The sequence below is a fragment of the Mustelus asterias genome, chromosome 15, assembly GCF_964213995.1.
Source record: "Mustelus asterias chromosome 15, sMusAst1.hap1.1, whole genome shotgun sequence".
In the NCBI taxonomy this organism is placed as follows: Eukaryota; Metazoa; Chordata; class Chondrichthyes; order Carcharhiniformes; family Triakidae; genus Mustelus; species Mustelus asterias.
This window is the reverse complement of record NC_135815.1, coordinates 16,313,630-16,328,017: the sequence shown is the minus strand read 5'-3', so window position 1 is coordinate 16,328,017 and position 14,388 is coordinate 16,313,630. Positions and strand designations below refer to the sequence as shown.

The window sequence follows — 14,388 nt, the reverse complement described above, 5'->3', positions numbered from 1 at the left end:
GGGAGAATTTAACATGGCCCAATGCACCTAACCAGCACGGCTTTCGGACTGTGGGAGGAAACCGGAGCACCCGGAGGAAACCCACGTCACCAACAGAGTGTAGAGGTCAAGACGGACATTCCTAGACAAAGATTCCAACGACCATTTCTGCGGCTGTTGACAAAACTGGATAGAAATGTTTGCGGGAAACTATCTTCTCAGGGTCTGCATCAGCAGTGGGGCTGGTGACAAAGGGCAAGGTGATGGCCTAGTGGTATTATTGCTAGACTATTAATCCAGAAATTTGGCTAACATTCTGGGTTCGAATTCCGCCTCGACAGACAATGGAATTTGAATTCAATAAAAAATATCTGGAATCAAGGATCTACTGATGACCATGAAACCATTGTTGATTGTTGGAAAAACCCATCTGGTTCATTAATGTCCTTTAGGGAAGGAAATCTGTCATCCCTACCCGGTCTGGCCTACATGTGACTCCAGAGCCACAGCAATGTGGTTGACTCTCAACTGCCCTCTGAAATGGCTGAGCAAGCTACTCAGTTACATGGACAACCAGAGATGCCGGCCAGCGACGCCCATGTCCCGTGAATGAATAAAAAAAAACCTTAGGGCATTGTGCAGCAAAGGGCTCTTCAGACTCCACAACAGTCAAGCCATTAACCTCTATATGGATCTACTGAGGATCGCTGCCTTTGGATACCCACAGGTTGGTAGTTTCATGGGAAGGAGGCCTGAGGCCCAATCTTTGGAGGCTCTCGGGCCTACCTCTTTGGCCACACAATGGAGTTGTTCTGACTGTTCCACTCTCAAAGAATGGCGTTCACTAATTTCCTCTCCGCCAGCTCAGAGTCTGTGACTGAAGTCAGAAATCATAACGCAAATGTGTGTTTCTTGCTTTGAGCGTCGCCTGCGCTTGTGATGGAATCAGCTGTTACGGTGCAGGCCAGGCTGGCACAGACTGCTGAAGACACACTTCGCCCAGGGATCTGCTCCAGGGTCGGTGCAGGGTTTGAACGAGCTGCTGAGAAGCTCAGCCCACTGTGATTCTCATCAAGAAAGCAAATCCAGGGAAGGGAAATAACCGGCAGAGATTGTGGGATCAGCAGAAAACACAGGAACCTCTACAAGGGGGTTGAACCAAATTGGAAAGGGATCCTTTGACATGGGAAATGGGACTAAGCCCTTCCAGGGAGCAAACAGGTGCTAGATGGGCTGAAAGGCAGCTTTCTTTGTCTATGCTGATGGACAATGGGGAACATCGCTGCAGAGCTCACCCTGTCTTTGCCCACACACTCTCTATCAAAGCTGTCAGGATTGCCCTTGGAGCAGAGGTTTTAACTGGTTTTCCTCTCTCTCTGATCCACGGGAGGCGATGGTCTAGTGGTATTATCGTTAGACTATTAATCGAGACACTCAGTTAATGTCCAGGGGACTTAGGTTCGAATCCCACCACAGCAGATGGTGGAATTTGAATTCATAGAATCACACAGCACAGAAGAGGCCCTTTGGCCCATCGAGTCTGCTCCGACACATTCGGAACATCTGAACTCCCATCTGTCAGCACTTGGCCCATAGCCCTGAATGTTATGACGTGCCAAGTGCTCATCCAGATACTTTTTAAAGGATGTGAGGCATCCCGCCTCTACCACCCTCCCAGGCAGCACATTCCAGACCGTCACACCCTCTGGGTAAAAAAGCTTTCCCTCACATCCTCCCCTAAACTTCCTGCCCTCACCTTGAACCTATGTCCCCTCATAAAAGCAAATTACTGCGGATGCTGGAATCTGAAACCAAAAGAGAAAATGCTGCAAAATCTCAGCGGGTCTGACAGCATCTGGAAGGAGAGAAAAGAGCTGATGTTTCGAGTCCAGATGACCATAGTGGTATTGTCACCAGCTTTGTAATCCAGAGACCCAGGGTAATGCTCTGGGGACCCGGGTTCGAATCCCACCACGGCTTTGAATTTGAATTAGAATTCAATAAAAATCTGAAATTAAATGTCTAATGGTGACCTTGAAACCATTGTCATAAAAACCCATCTGGTTCACTAATGTCCTTTAAGGAAGGAAATCTGTCGTCCTTACCCGGTCTGGCCTACATGTGACTCCAGATCCACTGCAATGTGGTTGAACTGCTCCCTCGTGGGCAATTAGGGATGGGCAATAAATGCTGGTCAGCCACCAATGGCCACGTCCCACGAACTAATATTAAAAGAAGAGAGATCCAGCATGGGCTGGGCAGGCCGAATGGCCTCCTTCTTTGCTGTGACCATCACCAGCCATTTCACACACCCACCAAAGTTTATTACATGCCGACACTCCCCCTACAACATCCCAAGCGACTTACGTTGAATTGAAATAAAAGTGGACGAATGCTGTAAAAGCCCAGCAGGTCTGGCAGCGTCTGTGGAGAGAGAGAGAGAAACAGAGATAACATCCGGAATTTCACCGGCACGCCCTCCCGATTCCGGGGGCGGGAGAGGCTCGGAGAAAGGCATTCTCCATTGGTCTCGGGCGGGATCGTATGAACCTCGGGTGGACGTGCCGGTAACATTCCACCCAACGTTTCGGGTCGATTATGACTCCTGAACTGGGTTCTGAAGAATTGAGTTTAATTTAAAAAATACTTTTATGTCAAGATGCAGATTGATGCGGTGCACCCCTAGCACAGCAGAAGGTGGTACATATTTAACTAAAGCCACTATATAATTTCAAATGGTTATTGTTTCATTTATAAAAACATCTGCTTACTAAGGCGAGCTGTCTCACAGTTTCAGTTGCAGGTTTGTGGTCCAATAAATGAGTGGAACTTCAACATTTTTACAGATTTGTTGCACGGTGGCGCAGTGGTTAGCACCGCTGCCTCACAGCGCCAGGAACCCGGGTTCGATTCCCGGCTTGGGTCACTGTCTGTGCGGAGTCTGTACGTTCTCCCCGTGTCTGCGTAGGTTTCCTCCGGGTGCTCCGGTTTCCTCCCACAGTCTGAAAGATGTGCTGGCATTGACCCAAACAGACGCTGGACTGTGGCGACTCGGGGAATTTCACAGTAACTTCATTGCAGTGTTAATATAAGCCTTACTTGAGACTAATATACAAATAAATGAACTTTAAACAATGTGTAATGTTTGCTTTTCAGAAATCGACGAATGCTCCGTTAATCCGAGGATCTGCGGACCCGGCCAGTGTATCAATCTCCCAGAGGGATATACATGTAACTGCAATCCCGGGTATCAGCTCAACGCATTGCAAACTGAATGCACAGGTAAGACGTCACTGCCGAGATGGGCAATTTAAAAATTGGCAAGTCATGTTGCAGCTTTATAGAACCTTAGTTAGGCCGCACTTGGAATACAGTGTTCAATTCTGGTCGCCACACTAACAGACGGATGTGGAGGCTCTGGAGAGGGTACAGAAAAGATTTACCAGGATGTTGCCTGGTATGGGGGGCATTAGCTATGAGGAGAGGTTGGAGAAACTTGGTTTGTTCTCACTGGAATGACTGAATTTGAGGGGCGACCTGATATAAGTCTACAAGATAATGAGAGGCATGGACAGAGTGGATAGTCAGAAGCTTTTTCCCAGGGTGCAAGAGTCAATTACTAGGGGGCATAGGTTTAAAGTGTAAGGGGCAAGGTTTAAAGGAGATGTATGAGGCATGTTTTTTACACAGAGAGTGGTGGGTGCCTGGAATTCGCTGCCGGGGGAGGTAGTGGAAGCAGATACAATAGTGAGTTTTAAGGGGCATCTTGACAAATACATGAATAGGATGGGAATAGAGGGATATGGTCCCCGGAAGGGTAGGGGGTTTTAGTTCACACGGGCAGCATGGCTTGTGGTGCAGGCTTGGAGGGCTGAAAGACCTGTTCCTGTGTTGTAATTTTCTTTGTCCTTTAAGATTTTCTCCCCCCTGGTTGTACCACAGAGGCTATTGACATGACAGGGTTTGGGTCTGAAATGGAAATGTGCTGTTTGCACCCTGTTTACCGTGGTACAGAGCTTCATGGTGCTGATTTGGACAGACTCCGGGCACCTCTGGAGAGAAAACGCAAGGGAAATTTAAAGAGGGGGCAACTATTAGCAGAATAGGGTGGCAGAGGCCTTTTGCGAGCCTTAAAAGCCCTCAGCGACACGGTGGCACAGTGGTTAGCACTGCTGCCTCAGCACAAAGGACCCGGGTTCGATTCCCAGCTTGGGTGACTGTGCAGAGTCTGCATGTTCTCCCCGTGCCTGTGTGGGTTTCCTCCGGGTGCCCCGGTTTCTTCCCACACTCCAAAGGTTAGGTGGGTTGGCCGTGCAAAATTGCCCCTTAGTATCCCAAGATGTGTAGGTTAGATGGATTAGCCAGGGTAACTGTGTGGGGTTACTGGGTTTGGGCGGCTGGGGAGGGGGAAGGGCCTGGGTAAGATACTCTGTCAGATAGAAGGTGCAGACTTGATGGGCCAAATGGCCTGTTCTGCACAATAGGGATTCTATGATGATTCTCTGATGAACCCTTTACCAATCTGTGCCAATATATCAGAGCTAGGGGCAAAGGCCTTTCGCGAGCCTTAAAAGCCATCGGTGGCACAGTGGTTAGCCTCTGCCACCCTAGCCCTGATGTTTGGTAAAGGGTTCATCAGAGAATCAACATAGTGCTAAGGAGGAGAAGATGATCCAGGGTCCAGGCATCACTTTGCAGATTAATGACTGTTTGGCCCATTACTCTGAAAGTTGAACTGGTTCCACAGGCAGTGGCCTTGCATGCTACCTCCTGGAATCATTGCATGCTACCTCTTGGAACAGGGCGACACGGTAGCACAGTGGTTAGCACTGCTGCTTCACAGCTCCAGGAACCTGGGTTTGATTCCCGGCTTGGGTCACTGTCTGTGTGGAGTTTGCACATTCTCCTCGTGTCTGCGTGGGTTTCCTCCGGGTGCTCCGGTTTCCTCCCACAGTCCAAAGATGTGTGGGTTAGGTTGATTGGCCATGCTAAAATTGCCCCTAGTGTCCTGGGATGTGTTGGTTAGAGGGATTAGTGGGTAAATATGTAGGGATATGGGGGTAGGGCCTGGGTGGGATTGTGGTCGGTGCAGACTCGATGGGCCGAATGGCCTCTTTCTGTACTGTAGGGTTTCTGTGATTTCTATGATTCCCATTGGTCAACATTGCAACCATCGCATCAAATCTGAACCAGGTTTCCGGCAAAAGTAATGATTAGCATCAGCAGATGTGCCAATTCCAAACTGGTTGGTGACCTTGCAGCAGTTGGCATGGCTCTGCATCTGCCTCCCTCCTGACACATGGTCATCGCTAGATAGGTGCGTCATGGCCTGTCGAAATAGTTGGCGCTATCTTCACCTGACAGATGAATTTACGCTGGCTGTTAATCAGCTGGCATTCATTCAGTGCCACTGAATAGCTGGTAGACTTTGGGTTGGTTTGAGGAAGCCCCCAACATTATCATAGAATCCCTGCAGTGCAGAAGGAGGCCATTCAGCCCATTGAGTCTGGACAGACAACAATCCAACCCAGGCCCTATCCCTGTAACCCTACATATTTACCCTGCTAATCCACCTGCCACTAAGGGGCAATTTAGCATGGCCAATGCACCTAATCCACACATCTTTGGACTGTGGGAGGAAACCGCAGCACCCGGAGGAAACCCACGCAGACACGGGGAGAATGTGCAAACTCCACACAGTCACCCAAGGCCGGATTTGAACCGAGGTCCCTGGCGCTGAGAGGCAGTAGTGCTAACCGCTGTTCCACCGTGCCGCCCGGTGCTATTTAAATGCTATTATGATTAATCAATGAGACAGATTTGCATTTCAACAGCACTTTTCACAACCTCACAATGTCTCGAAGCATCTTACAGGCAAGTGACGTACTTTTGTAATGTAAGAAATGCGGAAGTCACTTGGTGCACAGCAAGCTCCCATAAAATCCAAAGTCATGATGCATTGTTTCCGTGTTCAGGGGGTAAAAATCAGCCAGGACACTGTGGTCACCTCCCCTAGCTCTCCATTGAAATAGCCCATGGGCTATGGCGGATTAACTACCACCCGACCCATAGGCTGAGCTTTAGTAAGGCCCCCTGACCTTGCCCCCTGCCCCACCCTTCGTTGAATAGAATAAAGTGACGTTAAGTGACGTTAGATAACTTATATCGTTGTACTATGTATAATGTACAACATGTATAATATAAAGTTATATGAATCAATTACGGCCCTTTTATTCATTTATTTTTCATTTTCTTTACATTTGTACTTTAAAAAGCTTCCGTGTTTTTTGGTTTACAAAAGTGTCGATAACAGCGTGTAAATCAACAGATCGAAGCGTGTCTGATTCAATGTGCATGAGTGCCAGATGACTAAGTTTCTCATCGCTCATTGTTGAGCGCCAATAGATTTTGATCCTCTTCAGTGCCGAAAATGAACGCTCACCTGAACAGTTAGTGATTTTTTTTGCTCTCGGGGCCCCCCCCCCCTTCCGGGCCCCTAGGCTTCAGCCTACTCAGCCTAATGGTTGATCCGCCACTGCCCATGGGAGTCTTTTACTTCCACCTAAATGGGGAGGCAGGGCCTTGGTTCAGCACCCAATCTGGATAACATCACCTCCAGCATTGCAGCACTCCCTCAGTACTGCACTGGAGTGCCAGCCTAGATTTAATGCTCGGGTCCCTGGAGTGCACAACTGACTCAGAGGCAAGTCTGCTCCACATTGTGGCGGCACGGTGGCACAGTGGGTTAGCACTGCTGCCTCACAGCGCCAGGGACCCGGGTTCGATTCCCGGCTTGGGTCACTGTCTGTGTGGGTTTCCTCCGGGTGCTCCGGTTTCCTCCCACAGTCTAATGATGTGCAGGTTAAGTTGATTGGCCGTGCTAAATTGACCCTAGTGTCAGGGGGATTAGCAGGGTAAATATGTGGTGTCATGGGAATAGGGCCTGGGTGGGATTGTGGTCGGTGCAGACTCGATGGGCCGAATGGCCTCCTTCTGCACTGTAGAGATTCTATGATTGTGTTACATCTAAAGAAAGCCTGAACTCCCTCTGCCTCAGGCGCTGGTCCCTTGCCTTGCTGCCAACTTTACTAAGTGACCACCTAGAGCCTTGCAATTTGCCACTTCTGTCCATCAGTGACCGTCACCACAGCACCGGTTAGCATCGGGACATTTAACCCAGGGCTGAAGTACTTTGCCCCTCCTACTAACTGTAGTCTACCTTTTACAGATGTGGATGAATGTGCACAGGCCTCACACCGCTGCTCCAATGGACACTGTAAGAACACAGTAGGAAGCTTCCGATGCTTGTGCCACCGAGGATTTACATCGGATGGAGGAACGCAATGCTCCGGTAATGCTTCAAGTCGTTTCGGTTTGTCAGGATGGCAGTTTAGGTTTGACCAAACTTCAAACTTCACTTCACACTTCTTAACCGGAGGTGTGATCCCGTTTTTCTAACTCAAAGCCAATTTATCCGGGGAACGTTGAGTCCAATAGGACATGAGCCTTTCACGGAAAATTTCATTGGAGAATTTCCCGCTCGTGACTGGAAGCTCAACGCGCATCTCACTGAGGGAGGTTGTCAGGGTGCAGTTCCACTGACCCTCTGTCTGTGATATATAGCGGGAGAATCTGCAGGAAAACTCCTGGGGTTGGGGGGGGAGGGGGGGCAGTTTTCCCGTCCTGCCCGCTACGGGGAGGGGAGGGGGGGTGGACCACACATAGGTGCGTTGACCTTGGCTGGGATTTTCTGCTTTTGGGGCAAGCGCGGCCAGAAAATCCCATCTCTGGTCTTTGTCTTTTGGGAATCACCACTTTTTTCATTGATTTGATGTTGTCACTGCCCGCGCAGCCTACATGTCACGGGGCACCACTGTGGCACAATGGTTAGCAGTGCTGCCTCACAGCGCCAGGGACCCGGGTTCAATTCCAGCCCAGGGTCACTGCCTGTGCGGAGTCTGCACATTCTCCCCGTGTCTGCGTGGCTTTCCTCCAGGTGCTCCGGTTCCCTCCCACAGCCCGAAAGATGTGCGGGTTAGGCTGATTGGCCGTGATAAATTGCCCCTTAGTGTCAGGGGGATTAGTGGGTAAAATACTTGAGGTTATGGGGATAGGGCCTTGGTGGGATTGTTGTTAGCGCAGGCTGAATGGGCTGAATGGCCTCCTCCTGCATTGTAGGGATTCTATGATTCCATTCTATGCCTTCAAAAGTAAATGTGGTGCCAGGCAGCAAAGGAAGATAAGCCCACTTGAGCAACTTTCCCGCTGCTGCTAATGTGAACAGAAACATTGAAGATGGTCTTTAACAGAAGACTCGATTTCCAGCCTTTTGGGTTTTGAGCATGCTGGTGAATATATTGATGTGAAAAGCTGTGTTTTCACCCAGTTGTTAACCTGTTGGATTTAAAAGGGTTGTCAGCAGCTTTGAAATAGACAGGAATTTAACCTGCACACGTTATTCCACTCGGAATAATGCTCGGTAGAAGTTATGTGTTGATGTATGTGGTAAAACTACAGTCGTATATAGCAGCAACAGCCCTGGCAGTAAGAGATCTGAAAGAATTATAAACTATAATGATAACATCTTATTGTACAAAACCTTTTGTCCTGCTTGATGTACGTATTATGTTAGATTTAGGTTCTGTCAGCGTCTTGTTAATTACACTGTTAAGGTTTAATGGCACAAGCGACACAGTGGCACAGTGGTTAGCACTGCTGTCTCACAGCACCGGGGACCCGGGTTCGATTCCCGCCTTGGGTCACTGTCTGTGTGGAGTTTGCACATTCTCCCCGTGTCTGCGTGGGTTTCCTCCGGGCGCTCCAGCTTCCTCCCACACTCCCAAGATGTGCGGGTTAGGTTGATTAGCCATGGTAAATTCCCCCTTAGGAGGATTAGCGGGGTAAATACATGGGGTTAGGGGGATAGGGCCTGGGTGGGATTGTTGTTGACGCAGGCTTGATGGGCCAAATGGCCTCCTTCTGCACTGTCGGGGTTCTATGGTGGTACGATTACATTGTTAAACTGATGATGTGCAATTGTATGCCAATAAATGGGTTACTGAGTAGTGTTTACTGTGGACTAACTTGCTCCAGCAAAGAAAGTAGCTATGTTTTGGCTTTAACTTCACCAAGAGACATGGATCTGATTAACGCATTACCAATGCAGTGATAGATTCCACTAAATGTTAATGAATTGCTATCTCCTTTCAAGATATTGATGAGTGCCTGAGACCCAACTTCTGTGGAGAAGGCCACTGCATTAACCTGGTTGGCTCGTACAGATGCCAGTACTGTGACGCAGGGTACAGGATGAACAGAGGGCAGTGTGAAGGTGGGTGTGTGTTACAGCTCCTGTCATTGAGCGTGTTTTAAAGTTTATTTATTAGTCACAAGTAAGGCTGACATTAACACTGTAATGAAGTTACTGTGAAATTCCCCTAGTCGGCACTCCGGCGCGTATTCAGGTCAATGCACCTAACCAGCACGCCTTTCAGAATGTGGGAGGAAACTGGAGCACCCGGAGGAAACCCACACAGACACGGGGAGAATGTGCAAACTCCACACAGACAGTGACCCAAGACCGGGAATCGAACCTGGGTCCCTGGCGCTGTGAGGCAGCAGTGCTAACCACTGTGCCAACGAGCCGCCCCCGTGTTTGTATTATCTGGCAATGGAGTGGAATGGTTTCACCTAAATCTTTACTTCAGATTGGTTGGGAGTGGAATTGGATGAGGTTTAAGGACACAGAGGAGTTTGGACAGTCGGGGAATGTAATGACTTTAATCAGGCAATTGAGGTGGGCCTGTTAGAACATTAACTCCCTGATTAAGGGCCAAATTGATGGGCCAATCAGGGAGCCTCTTGCTTTGTACTTCACCATGAGTGTCAGTCCCTCTGGGACTCCGAGTGTTTTGATTTGATTTGATTTGATTTGATTTATTATTGTCACATGTATTAGCATGCAGTGAAAAGTACTGTTTTTTGCATGCTATACAGACAAAGCGTACCGTTCATAGAGAAGGAAACGAGAGAGTGCAGAATGTAGTGTTACAGTTATAGCTAGGGTGCAGAGAAAGATCAACTTAATGCAAGAGATTGAATTAAAGCATTGTTAGAGAGTTTAAAAGAGTTAGAATGAAGTTTTAGAAGCATAGAACGAGAGTAAAAGATAGAATTAGAAGGTATGCTGGGTACAGCTTGTAAGAAGTCACCTCACTCCGGCGCCATCTTGGAATCTCACAGCTAACTGAAAGCCCTCTGCTGTTGTCAGACTTGTAAATAAAGGGATTTTGGTGAAGGGACTTCTGCCTCCGAGGACTTATTACAGGGAGTGATGACTTTTTAAACAGAATTACGACAGCAGTTAAATCAGCGTCCAATCTAATCCTGTCTCCGAGCCTCTCGTTGTTGTGTCACAGTCGCTGCATTCAGAGCCGGGAGGATTAGAGGGAATGGCTGAAAATTAATCTGAAAATCTCATCTAAAAAAAAATAAACAAAAACCACACACACCCATAATCCAATGCCAAAAATGAAATCAAAGGCATGAAAATGGGGTGTGGTGTGGCTGCTGGGGTGGGAGAAATGCTGGCACGACCCATCATAACTTCCCACCTCCACCCCAATTCGCTTCTTCTCCATTATCACTAAGTGAGCAATTCTAATCCCTCCTGTTGCACAAAAGGTTATAAAAACAGCTTCCGGCTCGCTCACTGTCAATGGCTGCTTTGTCTACAGCTTTCAGAACCTTGCTGATGGCGTTAACTCCTGAACCAAAGAACCATAGAATCCTTATAGTGCACAAAGAGGCTATTCGGCCCATCGGGTATACCTCGACTCTCCAAAAGAGCATCCCATGCAGGCCTTCTCTCTCCCCTATCCCCACACACTTACCATGGCTAATCCACCTAACCTACACATCTTTCTACATTACACAAGCACATTATTGTCCAGTCCATTTCAAGCAGGGCTACGCTTCAGTTCACTGTTTGCTCTTTTGTGTCTTTTGATCTTTTGTTTTTGATTTCACCTCAGAAAGGGCTATCGCTGAACCCAGTAATCATATCTGGCAGCTATTTGATCCGACAGTATAAAAATCCCTACAGTGCTGAGGGAGACCATTTGGCCCATCGGGTCTGCACCCACTCTCCGATTGAGCACCTCATCCCCGTAACCCCACGTATTTACCCCGCTAGTCCCTCTCACCTGAACATCTTGGAACAATAAGAGTCAATTTAGCATGGCCATTCCACCCTAACCCGCACACCTTTGGACTGTGAGAGGAAACCGGAGCACCCGGAGGAAACCCACGCGGACACAGGGAGAACGTGCAAATTCCACACAGACAGTGGCCTGAGGCCGGAATTGAACCTGAGTCCCTGGCACTGTGAGGCAGCAGTGCCAGCCACTGTGCCGCCAACTCTTGGGCGATTGGCACCAAATGCTTGGCGAACTTTTGCCAGAATCCGCTTTTAATAATAAAAGGAGTCTCCCTGGTGGCTGATCTTAGTGACTCTTGGCAAATTCCCCCCTGGGTCTCTGCCCCCTGCCCATGGTCGAGTATTGCTGATCAGTAACCATAATATAGGAGCAGAATTAGGCCATTTGGCCCATCGAGTCTGCTCTGCCATTCAATCATGGCTGATATGTTTCTCAACCCAGTTCTCCCGCCTTTTCCCCATAACATTTGATCCCCTTACCAATCAAGAACCTATTTATCTCTGTCTTAAATACACTCAATGACCTGGCCCCCACAGCCTTCTGTAGCAATAAATTCCATAGATTCTCCACCCTCTGGCTGAAGTAGCTCGTATATCTGCAGCAGAGTCTGTGCCGCATCTGAATGGAAAACGGAATGAACTCCGGTGATGTTGTTGGAACTGCCTTAGCAAAGTGTCTGGAATATTATTACCGACTAACACCCAGTGCTGAATGGCAAATGAGTGTTACACTAGACCTGGGCCTGGAGTCAAAGAGGTCTGTTCCTCGTGGGCTACTTGACGACTTTGTAGTGTAATAACCATGTCTTTTAGGAGCTCGGCAGCTTTTCTTTGGAGAATTTGAACTGCAACCTAATGATGAAGGAAATGGGATGTTGTCTCTTTAAAATGTCACTCTTTTCTGTTATTTTAGAGCACTAAAATTGAACTTGAAGTCTTTTCAAATGTCAACCGAACTTACTCTGTGATCTGTTTAAATTTACAGACATAGACGAATGCCAGGATTCCAACAAATGTCCGTCTGGAAGATGCATTAATAATCCTGGCTCTTACGAGTGTGTGTCTTGCCCAGATGGATACACAGGCAGAAATGGCCAATGTATAGGTATGTTCTGTATAGTCTGACTTCAAAACCGGTGCTTGTAGACTTGGAATGAGTTTGTCAAACAATCTTCCCCACTTGAAACGTTCTCAATGAGAGTTGTTATTTTTTTTTTTTGCAAGGATGAAATGTAAGGACCAAAGATAAAATCTCAGGATGAATTTGGCAGTCCCACATTCCCTGCGGGGCGCCAAGCCTGAAGGGATTGTTGTTGGGAGATTAGGTTACAAATCTGTAGTGCAAATCTTCCAGCCCATGTTCCGTCTGAGCATGGTTTGCTATAAGGAATGCTGAATTTAGCCTGTGGCACATAGAGTATGTTCTTTCACTAATGTATTCTGTAGTCTCCTGTCATATAGTGCCCTATAAATTACATTGTCTATAGCATGTTGTCCTAATGTTGTCGGGAAAAAGATACAAAAGTCTGAGGCCACGTACCAACCAACTCAAGAACAGCTTCTTCCCTGCTGTCGTCAGACTTTTGAATGGACCTACCTTGCATTAAGTTGATCTTTCTCTACACCCTAGCTATGACTGTAGCACTACATTCTGCACTCTCTCCTTTCCTTCTCTATGAACGGTAGGCTCTGTCTGTATAGCGCGCAAGAAACAATACTTTTCACTGTAACCCAACACGTGATAATAATAAATCAAATCAAAATATAATCTGCTAGAATATAAGGACAGAGGCCTACAGTGCAAATACTGCCTTCAGCTCCTACAGCAGTTACTTTATCATTGTGCTCAGCATCTCACAGCGCCATAGTGGTTAGCACTTCTGCCTCACCACGCCAGGGACCCGGGTTCAATTCCGGCCTTGGGTGACTGCCTATGTGGAGTTTGCACATTCTCCCCATAGGTTTCCTCCCACAGTCCAAAGATGTGTAGGTTAGATGGAGTGGACATGATAAATGTGTGGAGTTACGGGGATAAGCCTGGATAAGATGCTGTGCCAAAGAGTGGGTGCAGATTCGATGGGTCAAATGGCCTCATTCTGCACTGTAGTTATTCTATGTTTCTATCTCATTACCCAGGTCTTTACCCCCACCGTATCTCTGTAACCCTACACACTTCCAGTAGCTAATCCATCTAATCTTGGGACACCAATCCACATGGCCAATCCACCTGGCCAATCCACCTGACCCACACATCTTTTGGGGTGTGGGAGGAAACCGGAGCACCCGGAGGAAAGCCATGGGAGGATGTGCAAACTCCACACAGGCAGTGACTCGAGGCTGGGTTTGAACCCGGGTCCCTGGCGCTGTGAGGCAGCAGTGCTTTCTTATCAAAATGTGATAGAAAATTATCTGATTAGAATGGGTGACGGACTGGAGAATTTACCAGCGCACCCTGGGCACACCTCGCTCTCACTGACCCATACAACCTGACAGAGGGGTAGTGCCACTTAGATCATATCAAAGAAATCATAGAATCCCTACAGTGCAGAAGGAGGCCATTCGGCCCATCGAGTCTGCACCGACCACAATCCCACCCAGGCCCTATCTTCGTAATGCCACATATTTACCCGGCTGATCCCTAAAACCTATGCATCCTAAGACACTAAGGGGCAATTTAGCTTGGCCAATGCACCTAACCTGAACATCTTTGGACCGTGGGAGGAAACCGGGGACCCGGAGGAAACCCACGCAGACACGGGGAGAACATGCAGACTCCGCACAGACAGTGACCCGAGGCTAGAATCAAATCCAGGTTCCTGGCGCTGTGAGGCAGCAGTGCTAACCACTGCGCCACCGTGCCGCCCTTATATGTACACGGAGTCGACATATAATGAAATCTTCTACGTACTCTGTGTTACTTTTGGCTGCACCATCACCACTTTATTAATGTTAATGTTTTGCTATTCTGTCCCGCAAAGCACCTTGCGCTGTCAAACCTAAAGGTGTTGACGTTATTTTGACTTGTACCACGGTGGAGGTACATGTGTGTATGTAGGGCGGGGAGGAGATGTCGTGTCATGAAGTACAAACATCAAGAGACGTTTATGCCCAAAGTCTCGGGATTCTGATTATTAATCGGAACGTGCTGCGTGATTTTCCTCCGGATGCTCCGGTTTCCTCCCACAGTCCGA

At 48.1% G+C, this 14,388-nt stretch overlaps 1 protein-coding gene across 4 annotated transcripts in view; it reads left to right on the top strand.

The window, feature by feature from the left end:
* The window catches only part of ltbp1 (latent transforming growth factor beta binding protein 1), a 356,653-nt gene that overhangs the window by 229,238 nt on the left and 113,027 nt on the right, over positions 1 to 14,388 (top strand). For all 4 annotated transcript variants that reach the window (XM_078229547.1, XM_078229548.1, XM_078229550.1 and 1 more), the window contains 4 exons: positions 3,136 to 3,261; positions 7,208 to 7,330; positions 9,191 to 9,310; positions 12,183 to 12,302. In XM_078229547.1, coding sequence (XP_078085673.1) covers positions 3,136 to 3,261; positions 7,208 to 7,330; positions 9,191 to 9,310; positions 12,183 to 12,302 — 489 coding nt within the window. The remainder of the gene's footprint in view (positions 1 to 3,135; positions 3,262 to 7,207; positions 7,331 to 9,190; positions 9,311 to 12,182; positions 12,303 to 14,388) is intronic.